Below are 21945 nucleotides of genomic sequence, written 5' to 3' on the forward strand. Positions count from 1 at the left end.
GAGTCAGCATGGTTGCTGTAGTTACCTGTATGGCTGTTGTTAGTGATGGAGTCAGCATGGTTGCTGTAGGTACCTGTACGTATGTTGTTAGTGATGGAGTCAGCATGGTTGCTGTAGTTACCTGTATGTATGTTGTTAGTGATGGAGTCAGCACGGTTGCTGTAGTTACCTGTATGTTGTTAGTGATGGAGTCAGCATGGTTGCTGTAGTTACCTGTATGTTGTTAGTGATGGAGTCAGCATGGTTGCTGTAGTTACCTGTATGGTTGTTGTTAGGATGGAGTCAGCATGGTTGCTGTAGTTACCTGTATGTTGTTAGTGATGGAATCAGCATGGTTGCTGTAGTTACCTGTATGTATGTTGTTAGTGATGGAGTCAGCATGGTTGCTGTAGTTACCTGAATGGCTGTTGTTAGTGATGGAGTCAGCATGGTTGTTGTAGTTACATGTATGACTGCTGTTAGTGATGGAGTCAGCATGGTTGCTGTAGTTACCTGTATATATGTTGTTAGTGATGGAGTCAGCATGGTTGCTGTAGTTACCTGAATGGCTGTTGTTAGTGATGGAGTCAGCATGGTTGTTGTAGTTACATGTATGACTGCTGTTAGTGATGGAGTCAGCATGGTTGCTGTAGTTACCTGTATATATGTTGTTAGTGATGGAGTCAGCATGGCTGCTGTAGTTACCTGTGTGTTGTTAGTGATGGAGTCAGCATGGTTGCTGTAGTTACCTGTATGGTTGTTGTTAGTGATGGAGTCAGCATGGTTGCTGTAGTTACCTGTATGGCTGTTGTTAGTGATGGAGTCAGCATGGTTGTTGTAGTTACCTGTATGTTGTTAGTGATGGAGTCAGCATGGTTGCTGTAGTTACCTGTATGTTGTTAGTGATGGAGTCAGCATGGTTGCTGTATTTACCTGTATGTTGTTAGTGACGGAGTCAGCATGGTTGCTGTAGTTACCTGTATGTTGTTAGTGATGGAGTCAGCATGGTTGCTGTATTTACCTGTATGTTGTTAGTGATGGAGTCAGCATGGTTGCTGTAGTTACCTCTATGTTGTTAGTGATGGAGTCAGCATGGTTGCTGTATTTACCTGTATGTTGTTAGTGATGGAGTCAGCATGGTTGCTGTAGTTACCTGTATGTTGTTAGTGATGGAGTCAGCATGGTTGCTGTAGTTACCGGTATGTTGTTAGTGATGGAGTCAGCATGGTTGCTGTATTTACCTGTATGTTCTTAGTGATGGAGTCAGCATGGTTGCTGTAGTTACCTGTATGTTGTTAGTGATGGAGTCAGCATGGTTGCTGTAGTTACCTGTATGTTGTTAGTGACGGAGTCAGCATGGTTGCTGTAGTTACCTGTATGTATGTTGTTAGTGATGGAGTCAGCATGGTTGCTGTAGTTACCTCTATGTTTTTGGTGATGGATTCAGCATGGTTGCTCTAGTTAGTTACCTTTATATTGTTAGTGATGGAGTCAGCATGGTTGCTGTAGTTACCTGTATGTATGTTGTTAGTGATGGAGTCAGCATGGTTGCTGTAGTTACCTGTATGGTTGTTGTTAGTGATGGATTCAGCATGGTTGCTGTAGTTACCTGTATGTTGTTAGTGATGGAGTCAGCATGGTTGCTGTAGTTACCTGTATGTTGTTAGTGATGGAATCAGCATGGTTGCTGTAGTTACCTGTATGTTGTTAGTGATGGAGTCAGCATGGTTGCTGTAGTTACCTGTATGTTGTTAGTGACGGAGTCAGCATGGTTGCTGTAGTTACCTGTATGTATGTTGTTAGTGATGGAGTCAGCATGGTTGCTGTAGTTACCTGTATGTATGTTGTTAGTGATGGAGTCAGCATGGTTGCTGTAGTTACCTGTATATATGTTGTTAGTGATGGAGTCAGCATGGTTGCTGTAGATACCTGTATGGCTGTTGTTAGTGATGGAGTCAGCATGGTTGCTGTAATTACCTGTATGTTGTTAGTGATGGAGTCAGCATGGTTGCTGTAGTTACCTGTATGTTCTTAGTGATGGAGTCAGCATGGTTGCTGTAGTTACCTGTATGTTGTTAGTGATGGAGTCATCATGGTTGCTGTAGTTACCTGTATGTTGTTAGTGATGGAGTCAGCATGGTTGCTGTAGTTACCTGTATGTTCTTAGTGATGGAGTCAGCATGGTTGCTGTAGTTACCTGTATGTTGTTAGTGATGGAGTCAGCATGGTTGCTGTAGTTATCTGTATGTTGTTAGTGATGGAGTCAGCATGGTTGCTGTAGTTACCTGTATGGTTGTTGTTAGTGATGGAGTCAGCATGGTTGCTGTAGTTATCTGTATGTTGTTAGTGATGGAGTCAGCATGGTTGCTGTAGTTACCTCTATGTTTTTAGTGATGGATTTAGCATGGTTGCTGTAGTTAGTTACCTTTATATTGTTAGTGATGGAATCAGCATGGTTGCTGTAGTTACCTGTATGTATGTTGTTAGTGATGGAGTCAGCATGGTTGCTGTAGTTACCTGTATGGTTGTTGTTAGTGATGGATTCAGCATGGTTGCTGTAGTTACCTGTATGTTGTTAGTGATGGAGTCAGCATGGTTGCTGTAGTTACCTGTATGTTGTTAGTGATGGAGTCAGCATGGTTGCTGTAGTTACCTGGCTGTTGTTAGTGATGGAGTCAGCATGGTTGCTGTAGTTACCTGTATGTATGTTGTTAGTGATGGAGTCAGCATGGTTGCTGTAGTTACCTGTATGGTTGTTATTAGTGATGGATTCAGCATGGTTGCTGTAGTTACCTGTATGTTGTTAGTGATGGAGTCAGCATGGTTGCTGTAGTTACCTGTATGTATGTTGTTAGTGATGGAGTCAGCATGGTTGCTGTAGTTACCTGTATGGTTGTTATTAGTGATGGATTCAGCATGGTTGCTGTAGTTACCTGTATGTTGTTAGTGATGGAGTCAGCATGGTTGCTGTAGTTACCTGTATGTATGTTGTTAGTGATGGAGTCAGCATGGTTGCTGTAGTTACCTGTATGGTTGTTGTTAGTGATGGATTCAGCATGGTTGCTGTAGTTACCTGTATGTTGTTAGTGATGGAGTCAGCATGGTTGCTGTAGTTACCTGTATGTTGTTAGTGATGGAGTCAGCATGGTTGCTGTAGTTACCTGGCTGTTGTTAGTGATGGAGTCAGCATGGTTGCTGTAGTTACCTGTATGTATGTTGTTAGTGATGGAGTCAGCATGGTTGCTGTAGTTACCTGTATGGTTCTTATTAGTGATGGATTCAGCATGGTTGCTGTAGTTACCTGTATGTTGTTAGTGATGGAGTCAGCATGGTTGTTGTAGTTACATGTATGACTGCTGTTAGTGATGGAGTCAGCATGGTTGCTGTAGTTACCTGTATGGTTGTTGTTAGTGATGGAGTCAGCATGGTTGCTGTAGTTACCTGTATGGCTGTTGTTAGTGATGGAGTCAGCATGGTTGTTGTAGTTACCTGTATGTTGTTAGTGATGGAGTCAGCATGGTTGCTGTAGTTACCTGTATGTTGTTAGTGATGGAGTCAGCATGGTTGCTGTATTTACCTGTATGTTGTTAGTGACGGAGTCAGCATGGTTGCTGTAGTTACCTGTATGTTGTTAGTGATGGAGTCAGCATGGTTGCTGTATTTACCTGTATGTTGTTAGTGATGGAGTCAGCATGGTTGCTGTAGTTACCTCTATGTTGTTAGTGATGGAGTCAGCATGGTTGCTGTATTTACCTGTATGTTGTTAGTGATGGAGTCAGCATGGTTGCTGTAGTTACCTGTATGTTGTTAGTGATGGAGTCAGCATGGTTGCTGTAGTTACCGGTATGTTGTTAGTGATGGAGTCAGCATGGTTGCTGTATTTACCTGTATGTTCTTAGTGATGGAGTCAGCATGGTTGCTGTAGTTACCTGTATGTTGTTAGTGATGGAGTCAGCATGGTTGCTGTAGTTACCTGTATGTTGTTAGTGACGGAGTCAGCATGGTTGCTGTAGTTACCTGTATGTATGTTGTTAGTGATGGAGTCAGCATGGTTGCTGTAGTTACCTCTATGTTTTTGGTGATGGATTCAGCATGGTTGCTCTAGTTAGTTACCTTTATATTGTTAGTGATGGAGTCAGCATGGTTGCTGTAGTTACCTGTATGTATGTTGTTAGTGATGGAGTCAGCATGGTTGCTGTAGTTACCTGTATGGTTGTTGTTAGTGATGGATTCAGCATGGTTGCTGTAGTTACCTGTATGTTGTTAGTGATTGAGTCAGCATGGTTGCTGTAGTTACATGTATGTTGTTAGTGATGGAATCAGCATGGTTGCTGTAGTTACCTGTATGTTGTTAGTGATGGAGTCAGCATGGTTGCTGTAGTTACCTGTATGTTGTTAGTGACGGAGTCAGCATGGTTGCTGTAGTTACCTGTATGTATGTTGTTAGTGATGGAGTCAGCATGGTTGCTGTAGTTACCTGTATGTATGTTGTTAGTGATGGAGTCAGCATGGTTGCTGTAGTTACCTGTATGTATGTTGTTAGTGATGGAGTCAGCATGGTTGCTGTAGTTACCTGTATGGTTGTTGTTAGTGATGGATTCAGCATGGTTGCTGTAGTTACCTGTATGTTGTTAGTGATGGAGTCAGCATGGTTGCTGTAGTTACCTGTATGTTCTTAGTGATGGAGTCAGCATGGTTGCTGTAGTTACCTGTATGTTGTTAGTGATGGAGTCATCATGGTTGCTGTAGTTACCTGTATGTTGTTAGTGATGGAGTCAGCATGGTTGCTGTAGTTACCTGTATGTTCTTAGTGATGGAGTCAGCATGGTTGCTGTAGTTACCTGTATGTTGTTAGTGATGGAGTCAGCATGGTTGCTGTAGTTATCTGTATGTTGTTAGTGATGGAGTCAGCATGGTTGCTGTAGTTACCTGTATGGTTGTTGTTAGTGATGGAGTCAGCATGGTTGCTGTAGTTATCTGTATGTTGTTAGTGATGGAGTCAGCATGGTTGCTGTAGTTACCTCTATGTTTTTAGTGATGGATTTAGCATGGTTGCTGTAGTTAGTTACCTTTATATTGTTAGTGATGGAGTCAGCATGGTTGCTGTAGTTACCTGTATGTATGTTGTTAGTGATGGAGTCAGCATGGTTGCTGTAGTTACCTGTATGGTTGTTGTTAGTGATGGATTCAGCATGGTTGCTGTAGTTACCTGTATGTTGTTAGTGATGGAGTCAGCATGGTTGCTGTAGTTACCTGTATGTTGTTAGTGATGGAGTCAGCATGGTTGCTGTAGTTACCTGGCTGTTGTTAGTGATGGAGTCAGCATGGTTGCTGTAGTTACCTGTATGTATGTTGTTAGTGATGGAGTCAGCATGGTTGCTGTAGTTACCTGTATGGTTGTTATTAGTGATGGATTCAGCATGGTTGCTGTAGTTACCTGTATGTTGTTAGTGATGGAGTCAGCATGGTTGCTGTAGTTACCTGTATGTTGTTAGTGATGGAGTCAGCATGGTTGTTGTAGTTACATATATGACTGCTGTTAGTGATGGAGTCAGCAGGGTTGCTGTAGTTACCTGTATGACTGCTGTTAGTGATGGAGTCAGCATGGTTGCTGTAGTTACCTGTGTGTTGTTAGTGATGGAGTCAGCATGGTTGCTGTAGTTTCCTGTATGGTTGTTGTTAGTGATGGAGTCAGCATGGTTGCTGTAGTTACCTGTATGTTGTTAGTGATGGAGTCAGCATGGTTGCTGTAGTTACCTGTATGTTCTTAGTGATGGAGTCAGCATGGTTGCTGTAGTTACCTGTATGTTGTTAGTGATGGAGTCAGCATGGTTGCTGTAGTTACCTGTATGTTGTTAGTGATGGAGTCAGCATGGTTGCTGTAGTTATCTGTATGTTGTTAGTGATGGAGTCAGCATGGTTGCTGTAGTTACCTGTATGTATGTTGTTAGTGATGGAGTCAGCATGGTTGCTGTAGTTACCTGTATGGTTGTTGTTAGTGATGGATTCAGCATGGTTGCTGTAGTTACCTGTATGTTGTTAGTGATGGAGTCAGCATGGTTGCTGTAGTTACCTGTATGTTGTTAGTGATGGAGTCAGCATGGTTGCTGTAGTTACCTGTATGTTGTTAGTGATGGAGTCAGCATGGTTGCTGTAGTTACCTGTATGTTGTTAGTGATGGAGTCAGCATGGTTGCTGTAGTTACCTGTATGTATGTTGTTAGTGATGGATTCAGCATGGTTGCTGTAGTTACCTGTATGGTTGTTGTTAGTGATGGAGTCAGCATGTTTGCTGTAGTTACCTGTATGTTGTTAGTGATGGAGTCAGCATGGTTGCTGTAGTTACCTGTACGTTGTTAGTGATGGAGTCAGCATGGTTGCTGTAGTTACCTGTATGTTGTTAGTGATGGAGTCAGCATGGTTGCTGTAGTTACCTGTATGGTTGTTGTTAGTGATGGAGTCAGCATGGTTGCTGTAGTTACCTGTATGTTGTTAGTGATGGAGTCAGCATGGTTGCTGTAGTTACCTGTATGGTTGTTGTTAGTGATGGAGTCAGCATGGTTGCTGTAGTTACCTGTATGGTTGTTGTTAGTGATGGAGTCAGCATGGTTGCTGTAGTTACCTGTACGTTGTTAGTGATGGAGTCAGCATGGTTGCTGTAGTTACCTGTATGTATGTTGTTAGTGATGGAGTCAGCATGGTTGCTGTAGTTACCTGTATGTTGTTAGTGATGGAGTCAGCATGGTTGCTGTAGTTACCTGTATGGTTGTTGTTAGTGATGGAGTCAGCATGGTTGCTGTAGTTACCAGTATGTATGTTGTTAGTGATGGAGTCAGCATGGTTGCTGTAGTTACCTGTATGGTTGTTGTTAGTGATGGAGTCAGCATGGTTGCTGTAGTTACCTGTACGTTGTTAGTGATGGAGTCAGCATGGTTGCTGTAGTTACCTGTATGTATGTTGTTAGTGATGGAGTCAGCATGGTTGCTGTAGTTACCTGTATGTTGTTAGTGATGGAGTCAGCATGGTTGCTGTAGTTACCTGTATGGTTGTTGTTAGTGATGGAGTCAGCATGGTTGCTGTAGTTACCTGTATGTTGTTAGTGATGGAGTCAGCATGGTTGCTGTAGTTACCAGTATGTATGTTGTTAGTGATGGAGTCAGCATGGTTGCTGTAGTTACCTGTATGGTTGTTGTTAGTGATGGAGTCAGCATGGTTGCTGTAGTTACCTGTATGTATGTTAGTGATGGAGTCATCATGGTTGCTGTAGTTACCTGTATGTCCGTTGTTGTAGAGGCTGAAGGGTTTGTTGCCATGCTGGCTATAACCGAGGGGGGTAAGAGGGCCCAGGCTGGGGTCATACTGGGTCTGGACCGTTGCCACGTCAACCGGAGACTGGGCCTTACCACCACAGTCTGGGAAGTACTCCGCCCACTTGGACTGGCCTACTGAACCTGAAGGGGAGGGGAAGGGAAGAGAGTGACTCTCTATCAGTGATGTACCACACACATTAAGCATGGCCAGTCAGTCAGTCAGCGGACCTTTTCTTCTGTAACATTTCATATTGACCTCTTGACCTATTACATGACCATTTTCTGTGGAAAACAGAAGATAAGTTGGGGATCCATCCTGCTCATCCTCTCTTTCACACTCCCCCTCTATACTTGACCTGCTCTGACTAATGATTAATGCCTAATGAGCATCATCACCCTGACGAACACACACCCAGACACACAACACACACACATATACGGTACACACACAAACACACAGTTACACACACACACACACACACACACACACACACACACACACACACACACACACACACACACACACACACACGCACAGACTTACATCATTATCCCAGAAACCCTAGACCCACTCCAATTTGTATACCGCACCAACAGATCCACAGATGATGCAATCTCTATTGTACTCAACACTGCCCTTTCCCACCTGGACAAAAGGAACACCTATGTGAGAATGCTATTCATTGACTACAGCTCAGCGTTCAACACCATAGTGCCCTCAAAGCTCATCACTAAGCTAAGGACCCTGGGACTAAACACCTCCCTCTGCAACTGGATCCTAGACTTACTGACAGGCCGCCCCCAGGTGGTAAGGGTAGGTAACAACACATCCGCCACGCTGATACTCAACACTGGGGCCCCTCAGTGGTGCGTGCTCAGTCCCCTTCTGTACTCCCTGTTCACCCACGACTGCATGGCTAGGCACAACTCCAACACCATCATTCAGTTTGCTGATGACACAACAGTGGTAGGCCTGATCACCAACAACGATGAGACAGCCTATAGGGAGGAGTTCAGAGACATGGCATTGTGGTGCCAAGACAACAACCTCTCCCTCAACGTGATCAAGACAAAGGAGATGATTGTGGACTACAGGAAAAGGAGGACCGAGCACGCCCCCATTCTCATCGACAGGGCTGTAGTGGAGCAGGTTGAGAGCTTCAAGTTCCTTGGCGTCCACCTCACCAACAAACTAACATGGTCCAAGCACATCAAGACAGTCGTGAAGAGGGCATGACAAAACCTATTCCCCCTCAGGAGATTGAAAAGATTTGGCATGGGTCCCCAGATCCTCAAAAGGTTTTACAGCTGCGCCATCGAGAGCATCCTGACTGGTTGCATCACCGCCTGGTATGGCAACTGCTCGGCCTCCGACCGCAAGGCACTACAGAGGGTAGTGCATATGGCCCAGTACATCACAAGGGGCCAAGCATCCTGCCATCCAGGACCTCTATACCAGGCAGTGTCAGAGGAAGGCCCTAAAAATTGTCAAGGACTCCAGCCACCCCAGTCATAGACTGTTCTCTCTGCTACCGCACAGCAGGTGGTACCGGAGCACCAAGTCTAGGTCCAAGAGGAAAATGTATTTTAGTCTGTTTTCCATCAGACAGTGGGAGATAATAACCTAAATAACCTAAAACACAAGGTCAAATCTACAGAATCTTAGAGTTGCTTACCAAGAAGACAGTAAATGTTCCTGAGTGGCCGAGATACCGTTTTGACTTAAATCTACTTCAAAATCTATGGCAAGACCTGAGAATGGTTGTCAAGCAATGTTCAACAACCAATTTGACAGAGCTTGAAGAATTTGAAAAGAATAATGGGCAAATGTTGCACAATCCAGGTGTGCAAAGCTCTTAGTGACTTACCCAGAAACACTCACAGCTGTAATCGCTGCCAAAGGTGCTTCTACAAAGTATTGACTCAATACTTATATAAATGAGATATTTCTGTATTTCATTTTCAATAAATTTGCAACAATTTCTTAATACATGTTTTCACTTTGTTGTTATGGGGTATTATTATGTGTAGATGGGTGAGAAAATAAAATATTTCATCCATTTTGAATTCAGAATGCCACAGATCCCCTCACAACAAAATGTGAAATATTTCAAGAGGTATGAATACTTTCTGAAGGTAGCATAGCACTTTTCATGTAACATACTTTTGTCCAGAATATAGCCTAACCACCGGTCAAGCAATATTATGGACTAAAAGTTCAAATCTTGTTGCTGCAGGATTACTTTGCTACAACAATACAGATCAAATTAAGATTCTACATCTGTATGGAGTATCAGAATGTTAGAATACTGGCTGGTGTGTGTCTGTGTACGCATGTGTGTGTGTGTGTGTGTGTGTGTGTGTGTGTGTGTGTGTGTGTGTGTGTGTGTGTGTGTGTGTGTGTGTGTGTGTGTGTGTGTGTGTGTGTGTGTGTGTGTGTGTGTGTGTGTGTGTGTGTGTGTGTGTGTGTGTGTGTGTGTGTGTGAGAGAGAGAGAGTGTGTATACAGGAGTGTAAAGTCAGTGGTCAGTCATGCGTGCATGATGAGGTAGTGTATTATATTCACAGTGGTGAGCGCACACACACAAACATCCTTCCTCATTACTAATTGAAGGGGAGAGAGAAACTGGAGCAGAGAGAGGGAGACTGATGGGTGCACAGAGAGACATTCTTGGGACAGAGAGAAAGAGAGAGACGGGTAGAGGGGATTCAGACTAGAGAGACTGAGGGAAGACAGGAGAATGGGTCAGAGAGGTGGAATAATGAAAGGACATGTAGAGAATGGAATATCTGAAAAAGAGCGTGACAAAGAGAAAGAATTTGAATTTGAGAGTAGGCAGAAAAGAGGAGAGGGGTGATGGTAGTAAAGGACAGGGGCAGGAGCACAACTTAGACTCAAACCAGCACAATTACAAGAAGCCTTTCAAGACAATCAGAAACAAGTATTCAACAATGCCATGGTATAATTAAGCAATAAGGCCCGAGGGGGCGTGGTATATGGCCAATATACCACGGCTAAGGGCTGTTCTTAGGCACGATGCAACTATACCACAAAATCCTGAGTTGCCTTATTGCTATTATAAACTGATTATAAACATAATTAGAACAGTAAAAAAAAAAAAATCATACCCATGGTATATGGTCTCATATACCACGGATTTCCACCAATCAGCATTCTGAGCACGAACCACCTAGTTTAAAACAGTTAATAATACCGAATACACAGACGGTTCATAGTCAGTGTGGCCCTATATTTCATAACCCTGGCATTCAGTCAGCAGTCAGATCTCAATGTGAGGTCTCCTCTCCAACCCTCAGGGTGCTCTAGCCTGCTACAGAGGTCAGTGCTCTACTCTCCATGCTACTGTTAATCAATGTGAGGTCTCCTCTCCAACCCTCAGGGTGCTCTAGCCTGCTACGGAGGTCAGTGCTCTACTCTCCATGCTACTGTTAATCAATGTGAGGTCTCCTCTCCAACCCTCAGGGTGCTCTAGCCTGCTACGGAGGTCAGTGCTCTACTCTCCATGCTACTGTTAATCAATGTGAGGTCTCCTCTCCAACCCTCAGGGTGCTCTAGCCTGCTACGGAGGTCAGTGCTCTACTCTCCATGCTACTGTTAATCAATGTGAGGTCTCCTCTCCAACCCTCAGGGTGCTCTAGCCTGCTACGGAGGTCAGTGCTCTACTCTCCATGCTACTGTTAATCAATGTGAGGTCTCCTCTCCAACCCTCAGGGTGCTCTAGCCTGCTACGGAGGTCAGTGCTCTACTCTCCATGCTACTGTTAATCAATGTGAGGTCTCCTCTCCAACCCTCAGGGTGCTCTAGCCTGCTACGGAGGTCAGTGCTCTACTCTCCATGCTACTGTTAATCAATGTGAGGTCTCCTCTCCAACCCTCAGGGTGCTGTAGCCTGCTACGGAGGTCAGTGCTCTACTCTCCATGCTACTGTTAATCAATGTGAGGTCTCCTCTCCAACCCTCAGGGTGCTCTAGCCTGCTACGGAGGTCAGTGCTCTACTCTCCATGCTACTGTTAATCAATGTGAGGTCTCCTCTCCAACCCTCAGGGTGCTGTAGCCTGCTACGGAGGTCAGTGCTCTACTCTCCATGCTACTGTTAATCAATGTGAGGTCTCCTCTCCAACCCTCAGGGTGCTGTAGCCTGCTACGGAGGTCAGTGCTCTACTCTCCATGCTACTGTTAATCAATGTGAGGTCTCCTCTCCAACCCTCAGGATGCTCTAGCCTGCTACGGAGGTCAGTGCTCTACTCTCCATGCTACTGTTAATCAATGTGAGGTCTCCTCTCCAACCCTCAGGGTGCTCTAGCCTGCTACGGAGGTCAGTGCTCTACTCTCCATGCTACTGTTAATCAATGTGAGGGGATCCTTTCTACATTAGTGCTGTACTTACACACCCACTCTGTCTCTCCCACTCCACCCTAGTGTTTATCTGCAGTGGGCTCAGGGGGATTTTACTTTCCTAGGGGGATTAGAGAGAGCCTTTTTTACACCATCACTATCTCCCCAGCTACCACATAAAAGGTTCTGTGAACCATATGTTTGTTATAGCTTGGTGAGAGCGTGGTTGTCCTATGGTTATTTTGCATACAATCTTCCCACAACGTTCTGGGAATGGTGCAGGATAGTTGCTTGGCTTTGGATCGTTCTCAGCGCATTTAAGGAACTTCACCAAAAACATTTTCTTGGTATTTGTCACGATCGTCCAAAGGAGTGGACCAAAGTGCAGCGTGGTAAGTGTTCATCATATTTTATTTACCTCAGAACACTACAAACAAAAAGGCATAAACAATGATAGCGACCGTCACGTCTTGCAGGCTTAACAAGCTGTACTAAAATAAGATCCCACAACTACAGGTGGGGAAAGGCTGCCTAAGTATGATTCCTAATCAGAGACAACGATAGACAGCTGCCTCTGATTAGGAACCATACTCGGCTCAACACAAAGAAATAGACACCATAGAATGCCCACCCCACAACCTGACCTAACCACATAGAGAAACAACCCCTCTCTCTCAGGTCAGGGCGTGACAGTATTTCATTACTTTAAAGGCACAATCAGCAGTTGCAACATCCATTTTTGGACGTGTAGTTTTGATTTACATTTGGTTGAGTTGCCAACTAATGTGAATCAACATGAAATCAACAAAACATTTTCATTGGATTTAGGTTAAAAGTTGGGTAAAAAAAATACGAAATGCCCTTATGTTGATGACTCAACCAGTTTTTGCCCAGTGGGAAGGAACCAGAGTAAAACTTTATCAGAACCTCCCTGCAACATAAAATAAACTTAGAACAGGCAAAACCCAGAACAGGCAAAATCTTCACTTACGTTTAAAAAAAAATCCATTTTACTTGTCAGAAAACATATGGCATCGTTCCCATAACCAATGTCAACCCAAAAACATACGTTCCCACAACTTCCAAGGAACCAAATGTGCTAGCTGGGCCTACACACACACACACACACACACACACACACACACACACACACACACACACACACACACACACACACACTCCCCCGGCCTGTACCTCTAAGCCGTCCTCTATCCCCCTCCTTGCCCACCACCCCCAAAAAAGGAGAAAAACTTGTCCTGCAGCTCCACAGTTGGTTGTCATGGAGGTCCCCATGGTTACAATGGAGAGAATATTCCGTCATTCTGACCTGCTCTACCTCTCATAGCGCTGCCACTGTCCCCAATGTGGATGGGAACAATGCCACACACACACACACACTCTCACACACACTCTCACACACACTCACACACACACACACACACACACACACACACACACACACACACACACACACACACACACACACACACACACACACACACACACACACACACACAAATACACACACACACACACAGACACACAAAATGCCATACAAAGAGCCGCAGTGCCTGTGAGCGAGCCAGCCACAGAATGCCACAGATCCCCTCACACACACCAACACAACACAACTCCCACATCACCATTTACTTTAACAGTATATCGCGTCCTATAGTACACAGAGAAAAACATCACCGTGTGGTGATGCCAGCTAGCCCTGGACACAGGCTCTGGTTAGAGGACATACTGTACGGTTTTGTACTTTATGTGAATGGTAAAGCTCTGTGTGAACTTAGTGTACACACTACCACTCTGTATGCATTCACTAAGGGCCATTCAGGTCTACAGTGTCATTGTCCACATGATAGGCAGGCAGTGTGCCTCAGCCTGGACAGTACAATTAACACACAGGGTTATTGTGTGGCGTAACAATGCTGCTGAAACACGTCTTTCCAACTCTTCATCCTCCTCGTGCACCTGCCACTTCTCTCGTTTTCCTCCCCCTCTTTAGCTCGCTTTCCCTCTTCTGCACCCCCATTTCCATCCCTCTCTCCATTCCCCACTCCTTCTTTCTGTTTCTCCCATGCCGAGAGAGAGAGAGAGAGAGAGAGAGACAGAATGTACAGTAGGTGAGCTGATGTATAAATGACAGACAGACAGAGACTGTTGTATTTGTGTAGTGTTTAGTGGCAGGGATAATATTCCTACTGGGATCTACACTTACTTTATGAGTTATAATAACATAGTTATAAATCAACTTGAAGGCCTTTTGGTTATTGAGAGAGATGTTCTTACCCGTGTACGTCCAGTACGTCACTGAAAGAGGGGAAATAAAATCACGTTTCTTCATTGTCATTCTCACAATAACACATTACAGCAGTTATTAACAATTACATTCAGTATTACATTCACCAAATTATTCAACATATTGTCAGCAAGTGACATTTTCAATACGAACAGGTGTCATTGAAAAGTGACACCTGTAAAATCATCTGTAAAAATATATATGCTATATACAGTATATCTGAACTACTATATACAGTATATCTGAACTGCTAAATACAGTATATCTGGACTACTATATACCGTATATCTGGACTACTATATACAGTATATCTGAACTACTATATACAGTATATCTGAACTACTATATACCGTATATCTGAACTACTATATACAGTATATCTGAACTACTATATACAGTATATCTGAACTACTATATACAGTATATCTGAACTACCACTATACTGTTCCTTGTTCAACTACTGATTCTACTGCCACTATTCTACTGTTATTACTACTGCTACTAGTTTCTTCAACCACCACCGGCACCACCACCTCCCCCAGCACCACCACCTCCACCGGCACCACCATAACCACCACCACCATCACTACCACCACCACCGCCACCACCACTACCCCCACTGCTACACTCTAAGAAAAAAAGGTGCTATCTAGAACCCAAAAGGGTTCTTCGCTGTCCCCATAGGATAACCTTTTGAATAACGCTTTTTTGTTCCACAGAGGAACCCAAAGGTGTTCTATCTGGAACCAAAATGGGTTTTTACCTGAAACCAAAAAGGGGACAGCTGAAGAACCCTTTTGGAACCCTTTTTTCCAAGAGTGTACTACTACAACAACAAACAATAACCAAAACAAACCATCTTAAGGCTGATGTAGGTCTTACCGGCGGCGCCTGTGGTAGTTGTCCATTGCCAAAACACAAGTAATAGAGGCAGAGAGAGACCCACCAAGTCCATGTTAGCCCTCCTCTCCCATACACAACCACAGATGAGCGGACAGACAGAGAGATAGAGAGAGAGACTGGGGCTCCTGATCCAACCTGTTACAGCTCTCTAAATTAGCTCAGAGTGTGTGCGTTACACACTGGGTCCCCTCTATCATTCAAAGTAGCTGTTTAGATCTCAGTAAAGTACAGATGGAGAGGGAAAGAGTGATTGAGTGAGAGAGAGAGCCAAGAGAGAAAGAAAGGAAGAATGCAAAGGGGGGACAAGTGAGTGGGCATGAGTCCAGTGTTGGTCACTGAAAAGCTTAGTGACAAAACAGAGAGAGAGTGTGAGAGAGAGAGAGAGAGAGAGAGAGAGAGAGAGGGGGAAAGAGAGAGCAGACAGACAGACAGACAGACAGACAGACAGACAGACAGACAGACAGACAGACAGACAGACAGACAGACAGACAGACAGACAGACAGACAGACAGAGAAAGAAAGAAAGAGAGAGAGAGAGAAAGAGGGAGGGAGGGAGGGAGGGAGGGAAAAATGAAAGAGTGAGTGAAGGGGGAGAATTAAAATAATAGTGGAGTATAGAGAATGGGGAGAGTGGAGGGGGTTGGTGAATTTGTGTGAATGAAAGAGAGTGCTAGAGAAAGAGAGATAGAAAGAGAGGGAGCATGAGTGAAAGAGTGAAAGAGTGAGAAGGGGTAGCCGGACGTATTGTTAAACTCTGTCTGGGTTTGTTGATCTATGAGCTTTGAACAGAAGTAGACTAATCCATCCATTGGTAATCTAGATAACTCCTGTACATCGGTGAGAAACAAGTGCACATGTTTGCATGCGTGTGTGTGTGTGTGTGTCTTATTTGTTTGTTTTCAGTTTAATGCAACATTAATTTCTCAGAACAAGCTGTCATTAGCATTTGCATAAAGCACTGGGCAGCAGGACAGATTATGACAGAGGGAGACAGAGGGAGACAGAGGGAGACAGAGGGGGACAGAGGGAGACAGAGGGAGACAGAGGGAGACAGAGGGAGACAGGGAGACAGAGGGAGACAGAGGGAGACAGAAGGAGATAGAGGGAGACAGAGGGAGACAGAGGGAGACAGGGAGACAGAGGGAGGCAGAGGGAGACAGAGGGAGACAGGGAGACAGAGGGAGACAGAGGGAGACAGAAGGAGATAGAGGGAGACAGAGGGAGACAGAGGGAGACAGGGAGACAGAGGGAGGCAGAGGGAGACAGAGGGAGACAGAAGGAGATAGAGGGAGACAGAGGGAGACAGAGGGAGACAGAGGGGGACAGAAGGAGATAGAGGGAGACAGAGGGAGACAGAGGGAGACAGGGAGACAGAGGGAGACAGAGGGAGACAGAAGGAGATAGAGGGAGACAGGGGGAGACAGAGGGAGACAGAAGGAGATAGAGGGAGACAGAGGGAGACAGAGGGAGACAGGGAGACAGAGGGAGGCAGAGGGAGACAGAGGGAGACAGGGAGACAGAGGGAGACAGAGGGAGACAGAGGGAGACAGAAGGAGACAGAAGGAGATAGAGGGAGACAGAGGGAGACAGGGAGACAGAGGGAGACAGAGGGAGACAGAGGGAGACAAAGGGAGACAGGGAGACAGAGGGAGACAGAGGGAGACAGAGGGAGACAGAGGGAGGCAGAAGGAGACAGAGGGAGACAGAGGGAGACAGAGGGAGACAGAAGGAGATAGAGGGAGACAGAGGGAGACAGAGGGGGACAGAGGGAGACAGAGGGAGACAGAGGGGGACAGAGGGAGACAGAGGGAGACAGAGGGGGACAGAGGGAGACAGAGGGAGACAGAGAGGGGACAGAGGGAGACAGAAGGAGACAGAGGGAGACAGAGGGAGGGATGGGGAGGAACAGACCTGCTTTAAGGACCCAGAAGGATGGGGAGGAACAGACCTGCTTTAGGACCCAGAAGGATGGGGAGAAAGACAGACCTGTTTTAGGACCCAGAAGGATGGGGAGAAAGACAGACCTGCTTTAGGACCCAGAAGGATGGGGAGAAAGACAGACCTGCTTTAGGACCCAGAAGGATGGGGATGAACAGACCTGCTTTAGATCCCAGAGTAATGGCCACTCTGCTCCGCTGTGTCTTCAAGTTTTAAAAAAAGGGTCCTTTAAGAAATATTAGAGTAGAATGAAGTTGCCCATAGGCACTGATCTAAAGTCAGTTCTGAGTTCCCCCCCTAACACTTAGGCTACTTAGGTTAGGATTTGGTGAAGATACACTGATCCTAGATCTGTGTCTAAGGCAACCCCTATCTGGTGCCAGATTGTCTTCTCCATGACCAATATACTAGTGTTTGAAAAGATAGGAATAATCCACATCCAAAGCAACGACTACAGGCCTGAACAGTTACCTTGGGAACGGTGACACACACACAGACACACACACACACACACACACATCACACACACACACACACACACACACACACACACACACACACACACACACACACACACACACACACACACACACACACACATAGATTCATGCTATACACATCACAACTGCTGTTACCAGACTCTTGTTTACTGTTGCTAATACTGCACCATTTAAACACTTGGCCCCCAATCCCCCTTTCCCTGATGTGTAAATATTGTACTATAAATTGTGCCTTCCTGTATACTTATGCTAAAAATGTATTATATTCTACTGAGCCATTTCCTTTGAGTTCGTATTATTATGTTTTATTATTTATTTCTGGTGTTGGATTGTCGTGAAGGAACCTGCAAGTAAGCATTTTGATGAACGGTGTATATTGGTGTATATCGTGTATCGTTAAATAAAGGCTAAATACCAACAAAAAATACATACAACTAATAAAACGGGAAACTTAAAAGTGAGAACAGAGCCCTCTAGCGTTGGTAAGTGGCAAGAACAATAGTGTTTCGTCGTGTGCAGCAGCAACAGGACATTTGTACAACGTATGCAAATCCTTGACGCATGAAAACAACTGTAGACGCCAGGGGGAGCCCTGTTCACACAATATTGTGGATGGAGTTCTATCAACAATAGAAAGGACACTTCGGGTCCTCTCTGTTTTGCCAGGAAATGTACATATTTTAAAACATATCTGCTATTTGCATATTATATTTGGGGGAGATATTATTTCCATAAAACCACTGAATATGGCTAGCATATTGCTATATATAAGGCTGACCACAAGTCTGTTGTTGTGAGATATGTACAATTGGTTTGGGATTCATGTGAATGCCTGGACCACCAAAATATTTGGACGTTTTCTATTGTCTATGTGTTGTCTTGGTAGGCGTAAATTCAACAACTAGGCCTAGAGCTAAAGCCTAGAACTTTTCATCTCTCGTATCAACGGTATTTTTCTTTTTACAACGCCCATTAATAATAACCTACATCCTTTCCTCTTCCAGTTTGCTCTCAGCACTGTGTTGTTGGCCGTTCAAACGTGCAAACATTGAATAATGTTATGCAATTGCCATGACCTCTAAGAGCTTTCTATTGGCTCAGCAACATCGTAGGGGGCGTGGCGAATGCCTTTCTCCCTATACCATTGGTTACACATGTGTAAAGGGGGCGTGGCCTATTGGCTTCATTCACAAATCTCCGCTTGAGCGCCTCTTGTTCATGAGCGCGAGGAACTTAAAGAACCCGGCACATCTACAGAGCGACACGTTTCCTGATCAGCAGTGTGTATTTGCCCTCCATTAGTTTATTCCTGCCGTCGTTATCATATCGTCAGAACACAGAGATTAAATAGATAACAATCCTGTGTGTTCTCTGCTTGCCAAACTGTTGTTATGGAATGTGATCTCCCACAGCCAAACAATGTGCAGGTGCCAGGTGCAGACCACGTGAGAACACACAGCCTGGAGAGAGAGAAGGCTAGTTAGTGTCTGATGTCCCCCTCTAGTCCTCTGGCTTGGCTGTCTAATAGGAGCCTGATACAGCACTGTTAAACTGGGATAGAGAGAGAAGGCTAGTTAGTGTCTGATGTCCCCCTCTAGTCCTCTGGCTTGGCTGTCTAATAGGAGCCTGATACAGCACTGTTAAACTGGGATAGAGAGAGAAGGCTAGTTAGTGTCTGATGTCCCCCTCTAGTCCTCTGGCTTGGCTGTCTAATAGGAGCCTGATACAGCACTGTTAAACTGGGATAGAGAGAGAAGGCTAGTTAGTGTCTGATGTCCCCCTCTAGTCCTCTGGCTTGGCTGTCTAATAGGAGCCTGATACAGCACTGTTAAACTGGGATAGAGAGAGAAGGCTAGTTAGTGTCTGATGTCCCCCTCTAGTCCTCTGGCTTGGCTGTCTAATAGGAGCCTGATACAGCACTGTTAAACTGGGATAGAGAGAGAAGGCTAGTTAGTGTCTGATGTCCCCCTCTAGTCCTCTGGCTTGGCTGTCTAATAGGAGCCTGATACAGCACTGTTAAACTGGGATAGAGAGAGAAGGCTAGTTAGTGTCTGATGTCCCCCTCTAGTCCTCTGGCTTGGCTGTCTAATAGGAGCCTGATACAGCACTGTTAAACTGGGATAGAGAGAGAAGGCTAGTTAGTGTCTGATGTCCCCCTCTAGTCCTCTGGCTTGGCTGTCTAATAGGAGCTTGATACAGCACTGTTAAACTGGGATAGAGAGAGAAGGCTAGTTAGTGTCTGATGTCCCCCTCTAGTCCTCTGGCTTGGCTGTCTAATAGGAGCCTGATACAGCACTGTTAAACTGGGATAGAGAGAGAAGGCTAGTTAGTGTCTGATGTCCCCCTCTAGTCCTCTGGCTTGGCTGTCTAATAGGAGCCTGATACAGCACTGTTAAACTGGGATAGAGAGAGAAGGCTAGTTAGTGTCTGATGTCCCCCTCTAGTCCTCTGGCTTGGCTGTCTAATAGGAGCCTGATACAGCACTGTTAAACTGGGATAGAGAGAGAAGGCTAGTTAGTGTCTGATGTCCCCCTCTAGTCCTCTGGCTTGGCTGTCTAATAGGAGCCTGATACAGCACTGTTAAACTGGGATAGAGAGAGAAGGCTAGTTAGTGTCTGATGTCCCCCTCTAGTCCTCTGGCTTGGCTGTCTAATAGGAGCCTGATACAGCACTGTTAAACTGGGATAGAGAGAGAAGGCTAGTTAGTGTCTGATGTCCCCCTCTAGTCCTCTGGCTTGGCTGTCTAATAGGAGCCTGATACAGCACTGTTAAACTGGGATAGAGAGAGAAGGCTAGTTAGTGTCTGATGTCCCCCTCTAGTCCTCTGGCTTGGCTGTCTAATAGGAGCCTGATACAGCACTGTTAAACTGGGATAGAGAGAGAAGGCTAGTTAGTGTCTGATGTCCCCCTCTAGTCCTCTGGCTTGGCTGTCTAATAGGAGCTTGATACAGTACTGTTAAACTGGGATAGAGAGGGAAGGGGAGGAAGTGTGCAGTTTACATAACTCTTCTGTATAGCGTTCCTCCAAGAGCTATACTACAAAGCGAATCAACTTGTCTAAATATTCTGAAATAACTTTTGCATTTAAAAAAAAAAGATTAACTTGAAATGGGCATGGTTGAATTGACTTAACAACAAATAACACATATCTAAGTTTACCTTTCTTAAAGAACCATAACATCAACAGTACTTTCTGGCTATTTATCAAAGTTAGCTGGCTAACTGCTTTGTAGTATCCTTCAGGTTTATCAGTTTACTGGTGTCTGATCTGTCACCACCCTCACTGACCTGGCCTCTAGTCCTACCTACAGACACCCACCACACCTTTACCACACATATCCTTTAGACAGACCTTTTACAACTGTCAATAACGGACGTAAACTCATTGCACCCAAAATGTGACAGCTACGTGCATCAACGTTCTACAATCATGGCGTCTCAGCCTTTTCTAACCAAGGAAGTTTTCCAGGTTCCAGTCTTTCTAGTTACTACACTGGAACTCTCATTTCCGCCACAGGGAGAGCACCTGTCACTTAACCAGTTGTCCTGTCATCTTTGACCATGCCTTTCTCCCTCCTGTCATCCTCATCCCAAAATAGAAAAATATGAGATTATTTCAAATTGACTGATCTGATATCATTTATCCCTTTTTTTTTGCATAGCACCCAGCCAAAGAGCATTTAACCAAGAAACACACCTGTACAGGTGTAGGATCTTAATTTGAGCAGGTTTGCTACAGCAGGAAAATAATCCTGCAGCAACAGGAAATGTGAATTATTATGTGGATTATAATTAATGGACATTTTTGTAGGGGTTGATACATTTTTGGTAAGGGAAAATCAAGTCTGAATTGTTAAAGTGGAATTGCAGGAAATTTCTCCTGTATCGGGGTAATCAAATTAAGATCCTACATCTGTAACTCGTCTCTCTACTATGTTATTGAACTTTCACACAATCAGTGATCAGCAGCTAGCAAGGCCCCTGCTCAGGGTCTGTAGAGCCTATAGTAACCTAACATAGCAGACGTAAAAAGACGCCTGAGCGGTGTTCCCACATCCGGTTTTCAGTGGAAAAGGAATCTAGGTTGTATTAGCTGTATCCCGGATGAATTGCTGAGGGTGAGCCTACAGAAACCTTCTAGGCCAACAGTCAGTGTCAAGAGAAACCCCCTGCCCCTGGTTGAGAATGCCAGAAAGCACACAGACCCTTGTGAGATATCCTCAGAGGGGTATATAGAAAGCACACAGACCCTTGTGATATATCCTCAGAGGGGTTTATAGAAAGCACACAGACCCTTGTGAGATATCCTCAGAGGGGTATATAGAAAACACACAGACCCTTGTGATATATCCTCAGAGGGGTTTATAGAAAGCACACAGACCCTTGTGAGATATCCTCAGAGGGATATATAGAAAGCACACAGACCCTTGTGATATATCCTCAGAGGGGTTTATAGAAAGCACACAGACCCTTGTGAGATATCCTCAGAGGGGTATATAGAAAGCACACAGACCCTTGTGAGATATCCTCAGAGGGGTTTATAGAAAGCACACAGACCCTTGTGAGATATCCTCAGAGGGGTTTATAGAAAGCACACAGACCCTTGTGAGATATCCTCAGAGGGGTATATAGAAAGCACACAGACCCTTGTGAGAT

At 44.8% G+C, this 21945-nt stretch overlaps 1 protein-coding gene across 4 annotated transcripts in view; it reads right to left on the reverse strand.

Moving 5' to 3' along the window:
- The window catches only part of LOC106575022 (carbonic anhydrase 14), a 36240-nt gene extending 21111 nt beyond the window's left edge, over positions 1–15129 (reverse strand). For 2 of the 4 annotated variants that reach the window (XM_045718862.2, XM_045718859.2), the window contains exons 1-3: positions 14831–15128; positions 13939–13959; positions 7250–7429 (exon numbers count right to left, since the gene is read on the reverse strand). In XM_045718862.2, coding sequence (XP_045574818.1) covers positions 7250–7429; positions 13939–13959; positions 14831–14903 — 274 coding nt within the window. In that variant the 5' untranslated portion in view covers positions 14904–15128. Of the gene's footprint in view, positions 1–7249; positions 7430–13938; positions 13960–14830 lie in introns of all 4 variants that reach the window. The other 2 variants (XM_045718861.2, XM_045718860.2) reach the window with 2 other exon arrangements.
- Between the last annotated feature and the right edge of the window lie 6816 nt (positions 15130–21945).

This window comes from Salmo salar, chromosome 05, assembly GCF_965601325.2.
Source record: "Salmo salar chromosome 05, fSalSal1, whole genome shotgun sequence".
Lineage (NCBI taxonomy): Eukaryota > Metazoa > Chordata > Actinopteri > Salmoniformes > Salmonidae > Salmo > Salmo salar.